This window comes from Bidens hawaiensis, unplaced genomic scaffold (genome assembly GCF_021521415.1).
Source record: "Bidens hawaiensis isolate Kalapana, Puna unplaced genomic scaffold, B.hawaiensis_p1.1 tig00018138_1, whole genome shotgun sequence".
NCBI classification, from domain to species: domain Eukaryota; kingdom Viridiplantae; phylum Streptophyta; class Magnoliopsida; order Asterales; family Asteraceae; genus Bidens; species Bidens hawaiensis.
The window spans coordinates 294,368-318,441 of record NW_027492743.1 but is presented as its reverse complement, the minus strand read 5'-3'; the positions used below and the strand labels follow the sequence as shown (position 1 = coordinate 318,441).

The 24,074-nt window shown below is 36.8% G+C and overlaps 1 protein-coding gene and 1 pseudogene across 2 annotated transcripts; both read right to left on the bottom strand.

The window, feature by feature from the left end:
- Positions 1-1,364: 1,364 nt before the first annotated feature.
- On the bottom strand, positions 1,365-13,087 carry LOC143555508 (copper-transporting ATPase PAA2, chloroplastic-like). Its single transcript, XM_077045038.1, has 17 exons — positions 12,434-13,087; positions 9,688-9,765; positions 9,037-9,134; positions 8,903-8,956; positions 7,994-8,080; positions 7,724-7,888; positions 6,819-6,929; positions 6,104-6,172; positions 5,899-6,008; positions 5,651-5,756; positions 5,489-5,555; positions 5,283-5,362; positions 4,010-4,464; positions 2,893-3,067; positions 2,643-2,774; positions 1,733-1,883; positions 1,365-1,645 (listed from the first exon to the last, which is right to left on the bottom strand). The coding sequence occupies exons 1-17, from the start codon at positions 13,053-13,055 to the stop codon at positions 1,521-1,523; spliced, it is 2,685 nt and encodes an 894-aa protein (XP_076901153.1). The 5' UTR covers positions 13,056-13,087; the 3' UTR covers positions 1,365-1,520.
- Positions 13,088-13,871: 784 nt separating this feature from the next.
- Positions 13,872-14,830, bottom strand: LOC143555504 (uncharacterized; annotated as a pseudogene). The gene is made up of 2 exons (XR_013139219.1): positions 14,505-14,830; positions 13,872-14,408 (listed from the first exon to the last, which is right to left on the bottom strand). The product of XR_013139219.1 is annotated as an uncharacterized LOC143555504 (transcript).
- Between the last annotated feature and the right edge of the window lie 9,244 nt (positions 14,831-24,074).

Below are 24,074 nucleotides of genomic sequence, written 5' to 3'. Positions count from 1 at the left end.
TTATCTCTAAAACCCTCATCTCCGGTGATGATCGGTTTAAGAATTCGGAAGACGAACCAACTATGGTTGCTAAAGAGTCTTGAAGTTGAAAGACGTTCTTGATAGCAATCGGAAGCGGTTTTGTTGGCGGCATTATCGAAACTTCAACGTATGGTGATATCGGTGAAAGTATTGAAGTTAACGGGAGTCGGAATCACGCGTCAAAACATGTCTCCCAGATTTCAAGAAAACTTGTGAAGGAATGGAAAGGTGTGGTTGCAAGATAACAATGAAAATAATACGCAGATCAAAGGTGCAGGCGAGTCTGTTCAAAACCCTCCACCGCCCCGGTCGTTGGGTAGTAAGAATCAAGCTGAAGAAAGATGAGGTTTCTAAACCGGTGGTTGACGTTTCCGATGAAACGGTAAAGAATATATGTTCATCTGTGAAAACTCAAACGGGAACTGGAAGTGTTCCTGACAATAAAAATGGATCCAAAATAACAGGTTTAAAACCGGGAAGAAAGATCAAGGGGGTGGATTCCGGGAACTTGAAGAAGCAAATATTGATTGATTATGAATGTGATATCTTTGATGAATCTGTGAAAGCAACGGGAATTGGAAGAGCGGTCAGGGCTATTGACATGGATCAAAAGAATCGGGTTTGAGGGTTGATTCAGGAAACTCGAAGAAAAGAAAGATTGGTGATGGTGTGGAAGAAGAACTTAATACTATGTGGATGAAGGAAGAAATATTATGTGGAAGAGAAGAAGATAGGAATCAAAAGGTTGCCGTATGATGAAGAAATTAGGTTACGGAATTCTACCCAAAATAAGCCACCACATAAAAGGCAGAAGATTAGAAGAAGATGGTAGAGTGCATGGAGTATTGTTTTCTATTAGTTGACAGTTTTTGTGTAATCATACATTATTAGTTGACTCTTTTTCATCTTATTGATATTGGTTTTGTTGGATTTTGTGTAGAAATTTGGGTTAGAATTGGTTAAAGTTGTTTGTTTGATAAGTGATAACTAATGTTTTGGTTTTGGTTTTGTAAGGTTTTTATTACAATAAGTCTGCAAATTAGCTTATTAAAAATATGTGCTTCCATTAATTCGATTAATCATGGTTTCAAGAATTGGTTGATTAAAATTTTAAACCAACTAAAAATGGAGGATATTTTTTACATCATAATATTGTAGAAATGTAAAATAACCAAGAATTCACGATATTCACATGTACTTGTTGCCGCTCTTATTTCTAATACATTTCCGACATAAACAGAAACACAAATTCATTAGCATGTTGCAGAAAATACCCACGTATAAATCATTATTCACCGAAATATACAGCATCGTCCTCTTGTAGTTCTTGAAAGATCAAATGTGTTACAATGTGAATCTTATTTCATGAAAATCAACCGTATACCATAATAGTTAATACCAATAACATACATACATTGATACAAAAGCTATTATGTCTTTGCCTAGCCGATTAATTTCCTCTAGTTACATGGGCCCCACATAATCGTATCAATAAATTATCAAAAGATAGAAGAACCTCGCTTGGGTATGGCAGTTTTGTTTTTCAATTTTTGGTGGGACCCTTGAAGTTGTAGAAGTAGAGAGTTGCTGACAACAAATATCGAGCTAAAAGCCATCAATCCACCTGTTTATTAAAACCTTCCATTAATCATATGATTATAATTTATAAAAAATAAATTTAAAAACTTATATTAATGGAACTGTGAATCACCTGAAAGTGAAGGAGTCATTGCAAAATCGAAATGAGGAAGAAGAACACCAGCTGCAACCGGGATTGCAACAAGGTTATACGCAACAGCCCAACATAAATTCTGGTTAACTTTTGACATTGTTGCTTTTGCAAGGTCAAGTGCCTCCACCACCTGCCATCATACATACATGTCACATAACTGTTTTTAAAGTGCCAAATGGGTGAGTCATGTCAGAACGAGTTTGGGTCAAACACGGGTATTATTATAGGACGGATCATCAGGTCGGGTTGGGTTGGGTCAAAACATTTCTTGTCCAGATTCGTAATATCAGCTAGGGTGAATGTGCCGGTTTTAGGCTCAAACTAAACAAAAATTTGGTTTTGGGGGTTTTCGAAATCCTTAGGTTCGGTTTCGGTTTTTCCATTTGGGCTGAAATTTTTGGGTCGAAACTCGAAAAGAAAACTTAGTCCAAAATAATGAACTTGGGACTAAAGTGTTGGGCCTACATCTTTTTTGTTGATAATTGATCGATTATAAAGATTTGGGCTAAAATACTTGTGTACTATTTAGTAAATTCTTATGAAATACTTACAATCAAAAGTAAAAAAAATAAATAAATAAATGTATAAACCCGGTTCGATTCGACTTTTCAGTTTTAATTATATGCAAAACTAAAACCAAACGGAATGTTCAGCATTAAGAAAACATAATTACACATAACTAGTATCCAGGTATTTTTTATTTGGGTTTGGTTTTAATCGCTTCCAGATCGGATTTTTCGGTTTCATGCACCTCTAAATTAACACATAGCTAGTATCCAGGTACTTTTTTTATTCAACTCGTTAGAAATAAAACATAAATAACCTGAAATGACCCGTACTTGGAATGTTATCTAGTGTACCGGAAGGGCATTTATGTAAAAACGCTTACTTGTGAAAGTTTGTTCCCAAGAAGAATAATGGATGCTGCATTAGAGGCAGCATTTTCTTGTCCTTCAACTTGCAAAGCAATTCCAACATCAGCTAGAGCCAAAGATGGTGCGTCATTAATCCCGTCCCCAACCTGTTAGGAGATTGAAATTGTAAATATAACATACATTTTATTTTCGGTATTAACAATTATCAGTCAGTTATTGAATAATAATAATAATAATAATATAATAATTATAATAATAATTTACCATAGCAACACGATGGCTGGAGTTTTGCAGAGATGAGATGGCACCGGATTTTTGTTGTGGAGTTAAGGATGCATTGATGAGATGAGTTTCTATACCTACTGCCTTTGCTACACTTGCAACTGCCTCTTCCCTGTCTCCTGATAACAGGATTGTTTCGATCCCCTTCTCATGTAACCTATAAAAAGTAGCAAACAAACTCAAAATTTATGTTACTAAAGACAGCATCAACGTCTTGTAAAAATATCGTAATATAGGTTTATGGAATAAAACACGTAAGTGAATTTTGTTAAAAAATGCTTTGCTTTTCAAAACCCATGATGACAAATTGGTGTCTTTTTTTATCTGAACAAGATATATGAGTTAGCTGCTTGAGATCGGCTCGCAAAAAGCTCGAAACGAGCCAAGCGTAAATGAGCTTGAGCCTAAACAAGTTTGTTTAATAAATGAGCGGAGCCCGAGCTTCGCTTATCAAGTTGGCTTGCAAGCCTAAACAAACGTATTATTTGTATAATTGTTTTAACACATTACGTATATATTTTTATAATAGTTACTATTAGATAGAATTATTATTAAAAGACCTATAGAGCACATATATTATGTTATATATATGAATTATATATAAAACATGCATAGAAAAGATAATTATAATATATATAAGAGTTAATTATTAAATAGTGAATGAGCCAAGCCCATGCCATACTCGAGCTTAAAAACTACTCACGGGCCAGAGCTTTAGCACTAGAAATGGAGCTCAAAACGAGCCGAGCTCCAGCCTAAACGAGTTCGGGCTCGGCTAAGCCCGTCTGCACTCCTATATATAACTTGGTTATGAAAAACAAATGTTACGTGGTGATGATGATGTGAAAAATGGAAAGATGTTTGTGAAGGATGATGGATTGTTTGGGAAATGGATGTTTCTTAAGGAGGGATCTATAGCTAACGTGGCAGCCGGCAGGTGACTGGGCACGTTTCTGTGTGTCTGCATTACACATTCTAAAGGCTTTCAACCGGTTACATAAGTTGTTAAATATAAGTTGTTAAATAACAGATAACACAAAGTGACTCCTTTATAAGTTGTTAAATATAATTATAATAAATAAAATAAGTAAAAATGTACCTTTTCACGGTAGATTCGGCATCATGGCGCAAATTATCAGATATTCCAATAGCACCAATGATTCCCTCACCTTCCCGACCAACAAAAACAACAGTCTGAGAATAATCCGATGATGAACGACAACCGGATGATTTTTGCATCACATCTTTCTCCAAATTCATAATTTCAGACATGTTTTTTCTATGTTGGAACCGTTCATGAACCCATTTCATAGATCCAACGGCCACCAACTGCCCATCAACTTCTGCCAAAGTCCCAAAACCGGGCTCTGCTAACTGCCTACTTGTAACCGGAATATTAATATTCAACGATTCGGCTTTAGCTATGATGGCCTTGGCAATTGGATGTGATGCTGTTTTTTCTACTGCAGAAGCCAATTCAAGAATCTCGGTTTCTGTATGAGTAATAGATGCAACACCAGAAACCTCAGGTTTTCCTTCTGTTAATGTCCCGGTCTAGTAATTGTGGTTGAGAAGACATGTCAGCAAAATGGGTCATTTAATCAACGGGTCAAACAGTTAATTCATTTCCTTTAGGAACATCAAGGGCCGGGTTGTAAATAAACCGAACGTACACAAACAACGCATGTTCGTGTTCATTAGTTTAACAATAACTGAACAAATGATCGAACACGAAAAGTTAAATGTACGTTTTTCTTGTTTTGGTTTGTTCATTAAGAAAATGAACATTTTCATGTTCTTTTATATTCGTACGTTGAGCCACTAATGGTAAAAACGAACGGTTCGCGAAAATAACGAACTAAAACGGACACCAAATCGAAGATTTTAAAATCAGGCATGTCAAGGGATACTACAGAAAATAAATAAATAAATAAAAAGATTTTAAATAATATCAGAGAAAAAAAAAAATTTAACACTCTTTAACGGATATAAACGAACGTAAATGAAGTAGGATAAGTGATCCTAAATGAACGAACATAAACGATCTTTCACAAACGTAAATGAAAGAACAGGACATGTGTTCATGTTCGTTCATTTAATTAAATGAACACAAAATTTTACTCATGTCTGTTTTATTTATTAAATAAATGAACATGAACGAACCTCCCACCCAACAGTTCATCAACGGTTCACTGAACGTTCGGTTCGATTATAGGCCTGTGTCAGGTTGGTTAACTCGCTGATAAGTGTAACAAAACATAATTAAGGAGGTTTTATAAAACTACACAATGAGCGACCCGTTTCTTTTTTTTGTTAACTTATTTGACTCGTTAGAGATAAAGCATAATGTGAATCAATCTATAATCAAAGACCTTGTCAAGAGTTATAGTGTCTATCTTTGCCAAGCGTTCCAACACATCACCTCCTCTGATAAGAAGTCCTTGTTTAGCACCTGTTTCACATCAATGGCCAAAAATTTATTAAAAAAAACAAAAACAGAAAAAAAAAGAAAGAAATTTCAGATATAATATGTAAAGCATATTGTTAAAATGATCAGTTTTTTTATTTATTTATTTACCAAGAGAGGTTCCGACAAGAATTGCTGTTGGTGTTGCAAGGCCTAGTGCACATGGGCAAGAAACAACCTAAAAAAATATTATTTTGAGGCATTTACAGATACTTAGTTTATAAATAGCTCGGAAAGTATATAAACAGGATGAAGTTACGAGATTGTCCTCACCAAGACATCAGTGGAAAGCTTTAAGCTCAAAAGTAAAGGGTTTCCGTCGAGGCCAGAAATGTCATTTAGCAGCACATCAGGGAAAACGTGTACCCCAGCATAGTACCTTAATATAAAGCCAGAGAGCAACATCATCAATAATGATGAACAAATAAAAAATATGTTCCAAATGTTTCAATATACTATTTAATATATGTATCAGTAACATATACTTGCAATACTGTGGCTAAAGATATATAAGTAGTTACCAGAAGGCAAATGTTGCTGCAGATAAGGTCATAACACTGTAGACAAATGGGCCGGCAATTGAGTCTGCAAGCCTTTGTATAGGTGCTTCACGGCCTTGAGCATCCTCTACCTAAATAGTTTTATTTAAAACTTCTTTACTGAAATAACATAATTTTTGCAATCCTTGTTACGTAAACAAAATTAATATTGAAACAAAATACTAACCATTTTAACAATCTTTGTTATTGTTGAGTTGGAGCCCGTGGATGAAGCTTCAATTTTCAGTGGACCATCCTGAAAGACAATCTAACATGGTCATGGTACTGTAAACGAACCTAAACATGGTCATGATCCTGTAAACGAATTGAACGTGTAGTGAACCATTTAGTGTAAAGTGTGTTTATGTTCGCTTATTGTTTAAACAAACAAACATGAACAAATTTTTTTTAGTTAAACGAGCAAACATGAACACATGTCTTGTTCTTTCATTTATGTTCGTAAATGTTCGTTTATGTTCATTAATTTACGTTCATTAAAATATTCATTTAGATATTTTATCCATAAAATTTAGTCTATTATAATAACTTTTTAGACCCAAAACATTGTTCTACACATCACTTTTAACTGGTTTTAGCTAAGCTGTGTTCGATCATCTATGTTCAGTTACGTCCGTGAACCGTCTGGCGTTCGTTTGTGCGCTTAATGTACTAACACGAACAAGAAAAACCTTCTTAGTTTAATTGTCCGTGTTTCAATTGTTCAGTTCGTTTACTGTTTACAAGCCTACTTTGATATAATAATTCATGTTATGAAAAACATAATACCCCGCATGCTTAAATCTCAATAGCTAATCTTGTATATAATGTGAAGATAAAACTTAAAAGTGTCTGCTATTTCTGCATGCTTGAAGTTAATAACTAAACAAGTTGCCACATCATACCCAGTTTATTGTTCCAGCCGACACTAAAAGACCTTCTTCCTTAAACACAGGAAGTGACTCGCCTGTTAGCATGGACTCATCCACAACACTTCTTCCCGCAACAACTTTTCCCTGCAAATTAAAACGATCTTACAAAATGCACACCAGGAAGCGTTTTTTATTAATATTATTTTATTTTATTTTTTGGTAAAGGGGACAGGACCCCAGCAAACATTTCAATAAAAATAAAAGAAGAAAAAATGGGTTAATTTTCTACAATATAGCTGCTAAAATGATTGCGTTACTATAGCATGTGTAAGATGTGAATAATAAATCATGACCCATTGTTCAAATAATGGGTTAATTTGGGTAAAACTAAATTCTATATGGATCACCTTATATTTAGTCAACGAGTCAAAATGGGTCACCTTATATTAGTCAATGGATCACCTTAAATTATTCAACGGGTCAAATTGTGTTATCTCAAATTAGTCAATGGGTTAAAATGGGTAACTATTATAAAACTTCTTCACTTGAAAATATGGTCCAAATGGGTTAGCACCATTGTTTGTGTTCACCTACTCGTCACCGCCGCCGCCCCCGCCACTACTCCACCTCTGTCGTCGTGGTTACCGACACACCCATCACTGCCGCCTTCCCACCCACCTACACCACCACTGGGATGGGGTGGGGCTGGGTACTTTTTTTCTAAACGACTCATTTTAACCCAGGGTGGGTACTATTTTTCTAGAACGACTCATTTTGACTTGGTGGGTGGTTGGAGGTGGATGGGTACACTTTTTCTTTTTCTAATTTTTCTAAAGCGACACATTTTGACCCAGGTTGATGTGGGGTGGGGTGGGGTGGGGTGGGGCAGGAGTTAGATATTGATAACAATGTTTCACTTGAAAGTTAATAAAACTTACATCTACAGGAATCGTTTCTCCAGGCAAAACCAATACCAAATCTCCAACTCGAACATCATCAGTAGGGACTTCAATGCAAATTGAATCAAAGCTTAATATGCTGCCATCTGTAACATTACTTTCAGATGAAGAAATTACTAGTCTTGACTGTGTGGATATCAATGACTGCAGACATATATATGAAACATGTTTGTTATCAAGTTAATACTTTATGAAATATTATTTAAAACTTACGAAGCTGTAATCTGATATCATCATAGATAAACTTACTAATAATTCATTCATGTCACTAGATGCTCTAAGCCTTGCTCTTTCTTCAAGTGAACGTCCCAGTAAAACAAAACCAAGAAGCATGACCTGCATGCTAAAAGAGAGCACCCCTTCAAGATAATATTAACAGTGATCTAAGACAGAGAGCAAAAAATATGTGACTAAATGAGTACAAAGTAGTCATATTGAGTAGAGGTGTGAAGAAAAAAAAACGAAAACCTAAAAAACCTGAAAACCAAACCATATCCTAAACCTGGAAAAGACCGAACCAAATAGTTAATTCGGTCTTTCGGTTCCATTATCGGTTCCATAGATGTTGCTTATTCCATTGATGTTGCTTATTCGAATAGCTGAACCGAATTCAATTGAATAAACCAAATAATAAACGGTTTAATTGGTTGAATTCGGTTTGGACAGACACATTCTAATTTGGATCAGTTTGATTTTCGTTTCGGGTGCAAAAAAATATAAAAACCGAATAAACCGATATCCTAACCAATGAACACCCCAAAATTATTGAGAAAAAAACTAACGGTGGCAACATGAACAGGTTGTGTAAGTGGACCATACAAGTTTGGTTCAAATGGGTGCTTTGGGAGTCACCGTGCCGGTCAAAATAGTTCAGATCGGTCAACCCTGTCTAGGCGTCTATAAAAACTTGTCCAATATTTTATAAATTATGATTTAGGAGGTTTTACGAATTAAAAACACATTCCGAGCTACTTTCAATCTGTTACCCGGTTCGACCTGTTACAACTATTTTAACTAATTTATTTTACTTTTACTACATGATTGAATTATTTATTTGATTTTACCAGATTGACCAGTTAATAATACAATATAAATCTAACCAACCCATTCATATGTTAGCCACCTCTAAAGAGAACCAATAAGTTACGGTATACAAACCGGCTCATCAAAGAACGTTGCATCCCATCCAAGCTCAGGGTTAAGAAGTGAAATCTGAAAAGGGAAGGACGTATTAGTACTACGAAATAATGTCTAATTATAACTAACACCAATAACATGCAATAAATGCTCACCGCACTTATCATAAATGCGGCAATGGATCCAAAACCAACAAGAGAGTTCATATTTGGAGATCCCTTAAAGAATGCCTTGAGGCCATCAGAAAGCAAATCTGAGAAAGATGGAATATTATACGTTAAGCTAAATCTGTGCCCCTAAACTAGATCAGCTTAAAACTAAAAGGCAAATAATGTTCTATTTGGTTCTTTTGAATGTTCATAAACAATTGTACTATTTCAAAAAGGGCCACCATTGACTCATTAAGGACAACTTGCCCTTTTCACCATCAACAAAATATGCAAGTTCTTCATTGTTTTAGCAACTGTGTGGAAATGATAACCTTATGTCCTTAATTTCATCTCTCTTAGGATGCTTGTAATTTAGAAAGTTGTCTATGCCTGCCAAATTTAGAAATCCCTCGTGTAATGTTAAGGATTGAATAATCTATCACTTTTTCTTGAGAATTCTATCTCTGTTTATTCCATGATCCACAATATTGATAAATAATAGAATCGTGTCATGTCATAGATCTATGGTGTTAGTCTAATAATTGCACAAGAACATTGGGGATATAAGTGTAATCTAGGCTTAACTGCTTGTATATTATGAAGAAGCGATGTGGAGCAAAACCAAAAAAGCTAGCAGAAAATGTAAATTTAACCAACCTCTTCCAGGTCCCAACAAAGCTCCAACAGCTAAACTGCCTTTAAAATAGGAGTTGTGAAGTAACTGCATTAATGCACCTGTAAAAGACCACAAGTTAAAGAATTTTAGATGCGTAAAAGACAAGTTCTGTACTAAGAATAACTTTACAAGATATCAAGATCTAGCTATATAACTAATGGATAGCTTTCCTTGTTTAAATAATTTAAGTGTTTATTTAAAGTCAATTTCATGACTATTCAATTAATTTCGGTTTACCAATAAATTGGATGTGGCTCAATGGTAGAGCACTCATTTTACTAGTGAGATGTAGGGGGTTCAAAACTCACTATCACCAATTTTATGGGAGATATGAGGGATGACCCAGGCTTGTCAGGGTTCGAGTCCTGATCTCACCCGGTTTTACCGGCTCCTCGTTGTCATGCCGTTTGGCGGGCGTGGGGGTCGGGTTTTATCCGGGGAATCCCTCAATAGGTGGACGGCAAGGGGCTCCGTCCGTCCGGACTCGTGGTCGGCTCGGGCTACCTTTAGCCAATGGGGGCCGCGTACGGAGTACCCGGCGTTACTTAGTTGGTCGTTCCAAAAAAAAATAAATTTCGGTGTACCAAATTTTGCTCAACCTAACAGTACTAGATTTTTAAATTCACAAGGGAGGCTCAAGAGGAAACCACAAAGTTACAAAAAAAGACCGAGAAAAGTACTACCAACTAATCAATATTTTTAATTTTCGTTTTCATAAATTTTTAATTATATGGTTAAAAAACACAAAAATTAAGAAAAATATGTAGCTCACGAAGTTACATATACGTCTGTGTTTATACAGCAAACCTATTACTTTTCTTTTTTTACATTCCTTACATTATTATAAAAAAATTTAAAAAACATTGATTACTTAGTAATAGATACCTCGGTTTTCTCGTATTCTTTTAGTTTTCTCATGATCCCTTCCCTGATATAATTTTCAAATTTCTATACATCAAATTAGGGTTGTTCAAAAAGTTTGTGGCTCGCATTTCGCTAGAAAATATCTCAAAGAAAGCTCTGCTCGAAAAAAGCTCGAATCTAAGTTGAGCTCGAGCCAAGGTTGGCTCGGCTCATTGGTTCGTTTAGATTAAACCCTAAATGTCAATATATAGTTATAATAATAGCCTACCTAAATAAGAAAAAAAAATAAAAAATAAGGAGCTCGAATGTGCTCGACTACTGCCCTATATGGAATCTCATATCGAATATAAAGCATGGGTTGAGTTATTGTACAAAGGAGCATAAAAATGAGAATGATGAGAAGGATTTGTGGCCACAAAAAATAACCTCAAAAAGATTAATAAAAAAATCATAACTCAAAATATAAATAAAAAACAGAAAAAGTAAAAAAAAACTAAAATGACCCCCCCCCCCCCCGTCCACGTTCCAATAAAATTAGGGTTGTTCAAAAAGTTTGTGGCTCGCATTTCGCTAGAAAATATCTCAAAGAAAGCTCTGCTCGAAAAAAGCTCGAATCTAAGTTGAGCTCGAGCCAAGGTTGGCTCGGCTCATTGGTTCGTTTAGATTAAACCCTAAATGTCAATATATAGTTATAATAATAGCATACCTAAATAAGAAAAAAAAAATAAAAAATAAGGAGCTCGAATGTGCTCGATTACTGCCCTATATGGAATCTCATATCAAATATAAAGCATGGGTTGAGTTATTGTACAAAGGAGCATAAAAATGAGAATGATGAGAAGGATTTGTGGCCACAAAAAATAACCTCAAAAAGATTAATAAAAAAATCATAACTCAAAATATAAATAAAAAACAGAAAAAGTAAAAAAAAACTAAAATGACCCCCCCCCCCCGGTCCACGTTCCAATAAAAAAAAGACACAATGATAAAAGAAGATCATTGTGTTTTTTAGTTTATGATTGTGCCTTTTTTGTTACATTGCGTCTATTTTTATCGATATTGTATTATATTACTCAAAATTATGCTATATTTTGTGATATATATTGTCTTTTTTATTTATTATTGTGTTTTTTTTGTTTTTTTTTTGTTTTTTTTGGTCATTGTGTCTTTTAGTAAGAAAGACGGGGGAAACATTTTAGTTTTTTTACTTTTTTCGTTTTTGTTTTATGTTTATGATTTTCCTTGAATTTGTTTTTTTTTTTAATTCTTTTTAGGGGTTTTTTTTAAGGTCACAAATTCTTCTCACCCTCCTTATTTTTGTTTCCCTTTGTATTTTAACATTTACCTCTAAAGCATTGCACAAAGTCATTTCAATTGTTATAATCTCCTACTAGATTTCAGGTGCTAGATTCACAACTTAAGGGATGCAATTTCAAAATTAGTCACTCTGTTTTCCAACTTTTGTTCAATCTACCAAAATTAGATTTCTACAGTACACACTGAATCTAAAAAATTGCACAAATCCTTTTCAATTAATACAATCTCCTACTAGATTTCAAATGCACAACTTAAGAAGGCAATTCATTACCAAACTAAAACAAATCAATAATTCATTATTACACTACTTAAAAGTCAATTTCAATATTATTCAATTTGTTTTCCAAATTTTTCTCTCAACCTACCAAAACCAGATTTACACTTCTATAGGTTAATCTAACATCCTATACACTAAACATTATACAAACTCATTTCAATTATTATTATTATTATTATTATTATTATTATTATTATTATTATTATTATTATTATTATTATTATTATTATCATCTTCACCTACTAGATTAATCCATTCAAATCAATTACCATGCCCGATATGAATCCCTATCGAATGCGCGATATGCGCCGCGTGCGATCCACAGCACAACGCCACCAACGTCCACGCAAACACGACTCGGTTCCGGCTCGCAACCATCAACGCCTCTTTCCTCTCCACCGTCTCCTTCCACTTCCTCACCTTCTCCTCTATCCCTACCCCCGACGCTCTCCTCTTACTCGGAAATCCACACTCCGTTAACCGCCTACCTAACTCTTCCGCCACGTCATCAGCCACGTCAGCAGCTGAGCTTAACCTAACCGCCGCGGTTTCCGTCAGCATGTTGACGACCACGGACTCCACTCGCGCGTCGGAGGAGAGGATTGACTTCACGCGTGAGACGCACGCGCCGCACATCATCCCGGTGACGTCTAGCAGAACTGGTTTTTGTTCCGGTAAGGTCTGCTGTAAGGTTTCCGGTGAGGTCTGGAGGTTAACTGAACTGGTGATGACGTGGCGGTGTTGGTTGTGGAGGATGCGTGGTGGTGGACGGTAGAGGTAGGCATAACGGCGTTTGCAGTTAACGTTAGGGTTGGAAATGCGGTGGTAGTTAACGGTGGTGGACGGTGGTTTATGAAGTGGTAGAGAGATGTGGAGGAGGTTAGTTGTCATTGGTGTGTGTAATGTAAGAGAGAGAGAGAGAGATGATATTCATAAAAGGTGTTGGTGGTCGTTAAATATAACTTTCATTCTCGATCCCTGTATTTTTTTTGTTTAGTTAATTTTAGTGTTCTTTTTAGTTTTAAAACAAATGTTCGGACACCCGGGATCGCCCTAATGTTAATGTTCAAAGAACGGAACACGGTGGCATGGTTCATCCACCGAGGAGGAAACCTGTAACTCATCATATGTATCGATCAAAACTATTTTAGACGTTGGAGAAAACCAGAATTTGTGTATCAAGTTCATTGTTAAGTTGATAATGTGAAAATAGATGGCATATTTGTGAACTTGAATGGTATACTTGATCTTTAGGGGCCGTTTGGTTCGTGGAATTTGACAGAATTGGAATTGGAATTGGAATTTGAATGGGAATTGGAATTGGAATGTAATGGATTCTTTTGAAATTCCAAATTATGTTCGTTTCATATATTTGTCAATGGAATTAGAATGTAAAATACCTACATAGACAAAATGCTAAAGATTGACAAAGAACCTGCAACACCAACTACTTGTGCATGCAACACTTGTATAATGAACCAATGACACACCTGGTGATGTAACACTTCTAAATTAAAAATGAATAAACCAAAATAAGTTTAGTAAAATTAAAAACCATCAGACATATCATCCAAAGTGCGAAATAGAAGTACAAAACATACGATTAACATTTTTCAACACATTACAGGAAGTTAATTTGACAAATGACTACAAGTTTAAACACGAAGATAAGTTCTTCAACCAATTTTCTTCATTTGTTCATCAAACTTACCTAGACAACAAAAACCTCACCCAAGCCTCTCGCTCTTCTTCATCCAAACTCCAAAAAGTCATCACGTTGTCACCTTTTATTTTTTCAATTGCCCTAAACCTGTCCAATTGAGTCAAAGATGTCATTTTTGAAAGCTCTGAAGGCAGCATCATAGTTTTCTTTTTCAAGTCAAGTTCAAATTTTATATCTTCACTCATTTCGGCACTCAATGCGGAAGAGGTTTCCTTAAGACGGTCAGCAAATAAATTAACCGCGTCAAGGAAATCATGAGATTGCTTCGTGCGTTTCCTCTTCTTGGTGCGACTACTTGAAGTCTCTTCAACTTGAAAACTTGAACTACTACCATCATTATGGCTATGCTCATCAAGATCATCATCCCCTCGGCTTTCTTGTTCTTCCACGTTGACATCTTGTTCCATCTCAACCGCACTTTTGGCTTTGTTCCCTTCAGCTTGATCTTTTCCAAATATCACACACAATTCTTCATAGTGAGGAAGCTTTTTGTTTTGCCATTTACTCGCATTTCTATGACTCTTTCACATTATAAAAGTAAAATAAAAATAAACACATTAATACCTTTTCGATTAGCCAAATATAAAAACGTTAATAACATAAAAACTAGCATGTACCTCAATATAGGACTCCCATACACCGGGAGCATTAGTGGTTACACAATTAAGTTCTTTGTTGTAACCAAATCCACTAGTTTTTAGCATATCATAAACGACTTGCCAATCTCTCTTCATCTTTTAATCCTTGATTCAATATGGGGTTTACCCAAAATGCCCGATCCAGGAAGTGATTCTTTCAAGGATGCTTCAAGATGTTGTAAATATCCACTTCTAAAGCCATTATCAGATCTAAATCCCCCCATGTTAACCATGTTTATCAAAGCCTCAACAAGCTTTGCATCTTCATCACTACTCCACCCATGATATGTTCTATTATTGCTCGTCATTCCTGTTGGAAAAAAACTAAAAATGGGTAAAAAAGCAGCATCTAAATTAAAAAATTCCTATACTTATTCATCAATCTGTAAAATTTAAAAATATAGACCAAACCCAAACTATATTTTGCATTAAGCATGACATCAAGTACATCCAAATTACCAAAAAAAAACACGATACATATGAAGAAATGCAAATAGTATAACATAAAGTAGCATAACCAATAAAAAATAGCATAAACAACTAGTTTAATAATCGATGTGTTCAAAAGACATTCTTGATTAATTGGTAGCACTCCAAGAGTCAAACATGCTTTGGGCTAGATTGTTTCTAAATGTTGTCCACTCATTTGAAGTCTCGATGTGAGTTATATTATCCTCATCTCCATCTCCATCTCCAAGATCTTCCGTTCCTTCATCATCCATATGTGTGGTCTCAATTGGATCTATTGGCATTTCCCTTCTTATAAAATTATGGAGGAGACAACATGCCATTATGATCCTATTCTTTTGGTTAATAGGATAATATGAGTGGTCTCTCAAGATTCCCCACCTTGCCTTCAAAATACCAAAGCATCTTTCAATAACATTTCTTGCAGATGAATGTTTCATGTTAAACAATTCTTTTGGGGTAGTGGGTTGGTATCCATCACACCAATCGTTTAAATGATATCTTTGACCTCTATAAGGGGCGAGAAAATCTTCTCCATTTGTGTAACCCGCGTCTACCAAATAATAACCTAAAAATACAATTATAATCAATAAACACCCAACAACTTCAATTACTTATACACACACATACCCGGCCTTGTAACTTTCAATCCATGTGGCCTATAAAGAGCATCTCGTAGGACTCTACCATCAGCCGCCGATCCTTCCCAACCCGGTAACACAAATATAAATTGCATATCTTGTGAACAAACACCTAACACGTTCTTAGCAATCTCTCCCTTTCTTGTTATGTATTTAGGCTTCTCCGCATTAGGTACTAAGCATTTTATGTATGTTCCATCTAAAGCTCCTAAAAAATTCTAAAACCCAAAAATACAATAGAAAGTGTTATTATACATTTCTATTTCCTAATGTAAGTATACCATAATAAGTTATAAAGATTACATAATACCTTAAACCATTTCCACCTCTGATCAGTAGAATCCTCGGAAACAGATTCTGGTTTCTTAAGCAAGTGTGTATGCAATCTAATCATCGCATTGCAAACTTGAGAAACACATCTACTAATTGTATCTCCCGAACGATGAAAACGACATATGGCGACCCGATTTTTAACATTATGAGCTATAATGTGAAGGAAGATGGCTACTTGTTCATCAATGTCCATATTCTTATTTGGTTTTAACCCTCCAAATTCGTTAAGCATGTCACACAACTTAATGAAACACGCTCGATTCATCCTAATTTGGGATATAGCCATCCTGTCACTCTTAAAAACAACCTTATACAATATTGAATAGCGATCTATTTTTGATGAAGAGTATCCAATACGTGGTTTATCCCTTTTGTATTTGACTATCACCATGTAAAGGGATAGCATAAACAACGAAACAGTTTTGATAAGTTGGTTCCACCATGTCAAAATCAATCTCCTCCGTTGCTTACGTTTGCGAGTTGTTAAACTAAGTCGGGCCATTTCCTATTTAAACATTACAAACAGTCGAACACACAATGGATTTAAATTAAATCTCTACAAAATTCACACACTCAGTCAGTTAACTATTAAAAAGTATGAAAACATGAATCCATCTCTACAAAACTCATTCACATCAACATAACCAAACACACCATCAATCAATTAACTATACATGTGCTGCTACCTACTAAACCTGCATTTAGTTATCAAAATTAAGCCTATGTAACTAAATCTGATAAAAGAGAAATTAAGCACGCTCATGTGAATTGTACAGATCGATTACTTACAATTTTAATTTTAAGAAACAATATGTCTAAAATTTTAAACTATTATTATTGTTTAAAATGGTAAATGGTCTACAAAAGTTACTGGTAATAATAATTATTGTTTCTTTTTAATAACTATTACAATTTTAATAATAATTTAAATAGTCTACAAACATGAGCTACTGGTACATATTTTTAAGAAACATGCAATTTGTAATTAAGCACTTAGGGCTAGGTTATATGGCATGTCCCTATCAAATGAAAAGGGAAGAGAAACTGTGAGTTGGGCACTGGAAAAACGGTTCCAAGAACCAAATGTAAGACGCTATTCGTTACCTGGGTGATAACCTGACCAAAATACTCAACCCTATGGACTCGAGCGAGACCCATGAATGCCATATGACCGACACCCTAAGCTGTCAACCGTAACCACACTAGTGGTTGCATTCCGGTATTTTTAAACCGAATTCATGATGGTTCGTGGCTTAAATTCGGTAACCTTCCGATTATGGCTTTTACGTTATTTCAAGTGGTTAGTCGGGAATCCCGACTATCCATTTATTAACTTGTTCGTATCTTTGTCAGAGTCATCAACGTGGTGGTCCACAAGATACTCCGACTACCCATATTTTATTTCGTTAGTTCGTTATTTAGTTTGGTCGGTTAAAGACGCTCATCGGGCCGAAAAACTATAATTCATTGATAATTCGTTAATTAGTTGGGACAACCAAATTGCCATGTAACGCTCATGGGCTGTCCAACTCAAATGTTTGTTCGTTAATTATTGTTGGGCCATTCAAATTGCCATGGAAAGCTCATGGGAGGCCAACGTCCCTAGATGCATTTCGTTATATTTTTGTGAAACTAACCTAACAGAAACTTAATGTTTTCAACTAACTTTGTTTTTTCCCATAAATATTTACACATATGATCCCCCAACTCATAAACCTTTTTTCTTACTTTCCCGTAGAATGTCGTCACTCAGAAATCACCGTCGTCACCAACGTTCATCTGGCTCACGCGACCGCCGCCTGGCTGCTAGAATCACGAGAGAGTTTGCTGCTGCTATGCCTGCAATTGTCACCCAGATCCAAAGCCTCAATTCTAATGGTTCAGCCACTTCGGCCACACCCAACAACTATGATTTTCGTAACTTCTTGAGCACCAAACCTCCATCTTATCGTGGTGAGGAAAATGCCACCGCCTTGCTCCAATGATTTGAAGAAATGGAGAACATATTTATCCACTGTGAATGTCCGGATGTCAAACGGACCAAATTTGCTTCAAGTTGCTTTGTGGATAGAGTTATTGTATGGTGGAATGCCCTGAGAAACGACCAAGGGCCTGACTTGGTCATGGCTATGCCTTGGGAGGAACTGAAGGAGGCGATGAAAAAGGAATTTTGCCCAGAACATGAACTGCAGAGGTTGGAAGCGGAGTTTTGGGATCTTAAGCAAATTGGTGGCAATAACTCCGCTTATTCTAGCCGATTTCGCGAGCTGAGCCGTATTGTGCCACATCTGGTAACCCCCGAGACCCGCGGAATTCAGAAATACATTCGCGGTCTCCCGCTCGCTTTCCGTGATGCCGTAATGAGTCGTAACCCATTAACCATCGGTGAGGCAATGGACCTAGCTGCCTCCCTCACTGATAGTCACGTTCGGGATGGAGCCTTGTCTCGCAAGGATTCCAAGCCCACCCCCGACAAGACAAAAACCGACTCCTCTACCGATGCCAAAGCTGAGGCCAAACATCCAACAACAACAACAACCGCTTCAACAAGAACCACCAAAAACGTAAGCCCAACTACCAAAACTACTTCGTCAACCAATCCAACAACCAAGCCCCAAATGATCCTAATGCCCCGAACAAGAAAACTTACTTTGGCCCACATCCCCTTTGTGCCAAGTGTAACCGCCATCACCCGGTTCAATCCCGTTGCCGGTTGTGCACTCAATGCAATCGTTACGGCCACCTTGCCAATACTTGCCGAGCACCGCCTAGCTCTCAAGTTATTCAAACCCGGTCTGCACCCCCTACTGCTTGACCTGCTGCTAACCCTGCTCAGCCTGGTGTTCCTAATACCCGAGCTTGCTACCACTGCGGAGACCCTAATCATTTCCATAATGCCTGCCCATTACTTACCCATGCTAACCAAGCCCATGTCATGCCTGCACCTCCTTATGTTACCCATCCACCGCAAGCCCAAGTATACCATGCACCGTACTACACTGGCCAAGCCTACCAAGTGCAAACCTACCAACCTCAAGCCTATGCACCCCAAACCCATGCAAAGATTGTTTTACTTTAATAGTATCGGTAGATTAAGTAAATAAATTACTTCATGGTCTAACTGTTGGGCTCGTAGGCCTTTTGTTTTGGCCCGGTTTATTAGTTGAAGTCCAAAGGGTAGACGAGTGTAGGGTGGCCAGACCGAAGCCCGGCCCGGTGTGGATTTCTTGTTGGATAAGATGCAAACCCTAGTTAAATATATATTTAAACAACTCTATGTACTTGTAATTATTTGTCACTCAATAAAAGAAATACCTAGTTGCCACCCGTGGACGTATGTCAGTTTTGACCGAACCACGTTAAATCCTCGTGTCCGTTTATTGCTTTCGTTTTAGTGTTCGGTTCGTGTGTGTGTTTAATCCTAACAAGTGGTATCTAGAGCTTAGATTCGTTACACACAGAGAACACAAAGAACCGCCAGTTTTTTTCATGGCGGTTACTAGCAGTCGCTAGGGTAATATCACCGCCGTCGAAGAGGGTTGATCGCCGGTGTAAGGATTCTATCTTTACCCAGTCGCCGCCGACGATCGTTGGTTCTGTTTGAAAGTCCTTCACGCATCAGCACATGTATCTGTGCTAGTTTTCCGCCATCGGACATCGTAGCTTTATTATTCTTTTTTTTTGTTTGGTTATTTGTGATTGAGTATTGACCAGAAAGAAAAGTTTGCATTATTTTTTCTTGGAGTGCATGCTCTAAAACATAAAGAGAAGCAAGTAATTCGTTTTGTTGTTCGTAAGGTTTGACCATATCTTATTTGGAGCAAATTATTATCATATTTGGGCCTTTAAATACTAGGGCAGTGGGCCTAGTGTGTTTAAGTTTGTGAGGGCCAAAAGTCTTGGAAGTTTAGCCCAGAAATAATTTGGGTCAAGTTCCAACTTTGCAAAGAACGAGCCAAGAACGTTGAATCAAGATCTTATTTTGTGAAGAACCGTTGTTAATCAGATTGAGCATTAAAGAAACCGAGAACCAGTGCCAACCGCGTTTGTCATGTTTTATCATTTCAGTTTAAAGTTTCAGTTTTTAATTTTCTGTTCGTTATTCTGCTGCGTATAAATAGGTTGATTGTTTAACAGAGTTCAGTAGAACAGTCATTTAGTTCAGGACCGTGCCATTGCTGGGTTTGTCCCTATTTTTATCCAAATTTTCGTTTAGTAATTGTCATGGCAGAAGACGTAAATATTTCGATACAAAAGATTGACGGACAAAATTTTGGTTGGTGGAAGATGCAGATTGAAGCGCTACTTTGTCATAAAAACTTGGATGTAGTGCTTGAGGATGAAAAACCAGAAAAGTTATCAGAAGCAGAGTGTCACACCCTCAAAATCCACTAACGGAGTTTTACCGTCAGAGGGTGTGAACTAACAAGATCGGAATCATCAGTTATAATCAAACCATAAAAACGTTTAAATGAAAATAAGTGCGGAAGCGTAAAACCATAGAAACAATGTTACGTCACGCAGGACGATTTAAAACCAATGATAACAGTTAAAAGTAAGTTTGCATAGTTAAAAGTTTTTCAAGCAATGCATGTTCCTAAACCGCGCGTCCGCCTCGGCTACCTGAGAATAACATACTAAAAGTGTCAACACAAGGTTGGTGAGTTCACAAGTTATATAAAAATAAATCGTTTAGCGTTTGCTTTCAGCATTTTGCGTTACAGCGTTTTGCGTTACCAGATAGTGTTATGTCAATTATATATCGATAGGTAGCTAGTCTATACAACAAGTATTACTAAGTGTTTGACACCGAAGCTGACTCGTTTATTAAGTGCCTTGTCACCAGGTCCTCCAGACCGTGGTACGTGTTAGCCAAAATTACACCCGCTCGACCTCCAGTCGAGTTTAGCGTTGGGTGGGGTTTGTCAAACCCAGTAGTACTACTCAACAGTGACTCGATATTCAAAATATTAACCGGTTCGATGTGTAGGACTTCAAATGTTTCGTTTGCCACTTAGCCTTTACAAGTGATATATAATTTATAACAAAATCTTAAATGCGTTGTGGAGTATGTTATCTCCCCCAAGTGAAAAGCGTTTGAAAACAGTTTAAAGAGGGGAAAGTGAAACTCACTGTTTGCGAAGAATTTCCCAAATTAAATCACCAAGATGCGCGTCACAGAAAAACTCTCTCTAGCGTTCTAAAACAACAAAGAGATTTTTCTAAGTGTCGGAATATTATCGAGTCTCTAGACCCGGCACATAATACCTATGCACATAACATGTTTCGTGTTTCGTTTGTGAATCGTGTGTGACTTTAACAAGTGTATTTGTGACACATTACATGTGTAAGCAATCATATACGTGTCATGTATTCATAAAGTACATCACTAGCAATTTTTCCCCGTAAGGGCATTTTGGTCAAATCATGACAATTAACTAGCCATCATTCCCCATAAGGGCATTCTGGTCAAATTATAACAATCAATTAGCAGTTATTCCCCGCAAGGGCATTTTAGTCAAAACACGACAATAAATTAGCAAGTATCATATTTCATGCATTTTCACAAAACTCAGCAGCTAGTTTCACCGAGACAGAAATTCTACTTAAAAGATTGTACTATTTCACCGATCATAGCATCTCAATTAATTTACCAAAAATCATCACAGAAGCATATATGTCTTAGGTTTCCAGAACATATTTTATTATATTTTTATTCCACATAGTTTTCTCACAATCATCAAATCATTACAGCAAACTCATAACAGTCAAATTCATGCGCAACAGAATGTTGTTTGCAATTCCCGTTAAAAGAAAAATCCAATAAATGCAAGACCACTTGGGTTAGGTTCCTAACTCAATGAGTCAACTTTCAGAAGTAGAACCAACCCAATTGGTCTCGTAGTTCATGAGATACAACATTTACAAAACAACCTAACAGCAGGTCTAACAGCTCAGCTTTGCACAACGTTTTTGTAAAATCATAAAAGTTAACTTCTACTTGTCCAAAAATTACAAGTTTATATTCTTTAGAAACTAGACTCAACCTAGTTTACTGTAGTATTAATAATCTCAACCAATTTTTATGTTTACACTTCGTTACAGTCACTTAAACATCAAATACACATTCTGTCCAGAAACTGTTTGCATCCAAACTCAACATAATAACAATCTATGAACTATCATGCATTCATATAACCCTCTAGACTCCATAAACACCATCCATGCACATCAATTACACATTACACACAAGATTAGGGTTTTTGTTTGAACTCAAATCAAAGACACAACAATCAACATGTAACAAGATTCAATCTAGTTATCAAATCATCATTCAAATAACAACAATCATATTAACTATACACACACACCAAAATCGGCTGTTAGGGTTTACAAATAACCCAACAAACATCAAAATTAAGTAACAAGGATGTATAGGATAATCAATTATACCTTCCTAGCACCTAGTTCTTCAATCACAAGCTTGATTTCTTGGTTGAATGTGTGTGTGAAGGTGACGGCAGCCAAGAGGGATGGAGGGGGTGGCTGATCGGTTTTGGGAGAAAGAAAAATAAGAGTTAGGGTTTATTATAACATAGTATTTATAGAATACTATGTTACACTTTAGCCCCTCCACTTTTAAGTATTACTTTTCCTAGCTTAAACTAACTTGTTTACATCTTGAGTAAACGTTTATAACCATGTTATCATACAACACATATGTCTAACACATAATTATCACATAATTACTGTTTTGACGTTTTTCGTTTATTCATCAATCGTTTGCGTCAACTCGTTTGCGTTTCGGTGCAATTCCCGAAAGACTACACATGTAGTAAGTGTTAAGCGTCATTTAAACCCTAGTTTAAATGTAATGAAGTGTGCGTTATAGATTCAATGATCTTAAGTTTGAATTGACGAAGTTGAGTTAACGGAGTTAACCTGAAATTGACGATTGTCACATCATTCCCATGTTAAAGAATTTTCGTCCCGAAAATTTGAGTCAAGTCGTGATGAGTGTCTGAAAAAGTAAGAAAAATTTTCGGTTTGTCATATCATCCCCTAGTAGAAAGAAATTTCGTCCCGAAATTTAATTCATACCTCCGGTGATGTCTGACGGTTTGCCGGGTTTCGCGGTTTTCTGTGTTTGGTTAGCCCTTCAAAAAGGTGAGGATACTTTTTCATCATTTGATCCTCGCGTTCCCACGTGAACTCCGGTCCACGTCTCGAGTTCCAACGAACCTTAACGATTGGAATTTTGCTGTGCTTGAGCGTTTTGGTTTCCCAATCCAAAACCTCGACTGGTTCCTCAATGAAACGTAACTGTTCATCAACTTGCAGTTCCTCCAAAGGGACTACTTGGGTTTCATCAGATAGGCATTTCTTCAAATTGGACACGTGGAATACATTGTGTACGCCACCGAGTTTCGTTGGTAGGTCCAGTCGGTACGCCACCGGACCAATGCGCTCAGTTATCCGGTAAGGACCAACATATCGTGGGTTGAGTTTGTTTCGCTTACCAAAGCGAACCACACCTTTCCAAGGTGAGACTTTGAGTAACACTCGATCGTTCACTTGAAATTCGAGAGGTTTTCGGCGCTTGTCGGCGTAACTCTTTTGGCGATCTCGTGCTGCTGCCATGCGATTTCGGATTTGAACTATCTTTTCCGAGGTTTTGAGTACCAGTTCTGGACCAGTGATTTGGCTGTCACCCACCTCTGCCCAGCAGAGTGGTGATCGACACTTCCGTCCGTACAGCGCTTCAAACGGCGCTGCCTTAATACTTGCGTGGTAGCTGTTATTATACGAAAACTCTACCAAAGGTAAGTGAGGTTCCCAACTTTTTCCGAAATCCAATATGCATGCACGCAACATATCCTCCAGGGTCTGAATAGTTCGTTCACTTTGCCCATCCGTCTGAGGATGGTATGTTGTGCTCATATCAAGACGGGTGCCTAGTGCGCTTTGCAGCGACTTCCAAAAGTGCGAAGTGAAACGAGAATCTCGATCAGAAATGATTGAGACAGGCACTCCGTGTCTAGACACTACTTCCTTCATGTAGACGCGAGCCAGTCTTTCCATTTTGTCCGATTCCTTAATCGCTAAG

Excerpts from the sequence above, each read along its gene's own strand:
- LOC143555508 (XM_077045038.1), bottom strand. The coding sequence starts at position 13,055 with ATGACAACTAACCTCCTCCACATCTCTCTACCACTTCATAAACCACCG. Across the intron at positions 5,556-5,650 it reads AGCTTTCCACTGATGTCTTG|GTTGTTTCTTGCCCATGTGC; the intron begins GTGAGGACAATC and ends ATATTTTTTTAG. Across the intron at positions 2,775-2,892 it reads CCAGCCATCGTGTTGCTATG|GTTGGGGACGGGATTAATGA; the intron begins GTAAATTATTAT and ends ATCTCCTAACAG.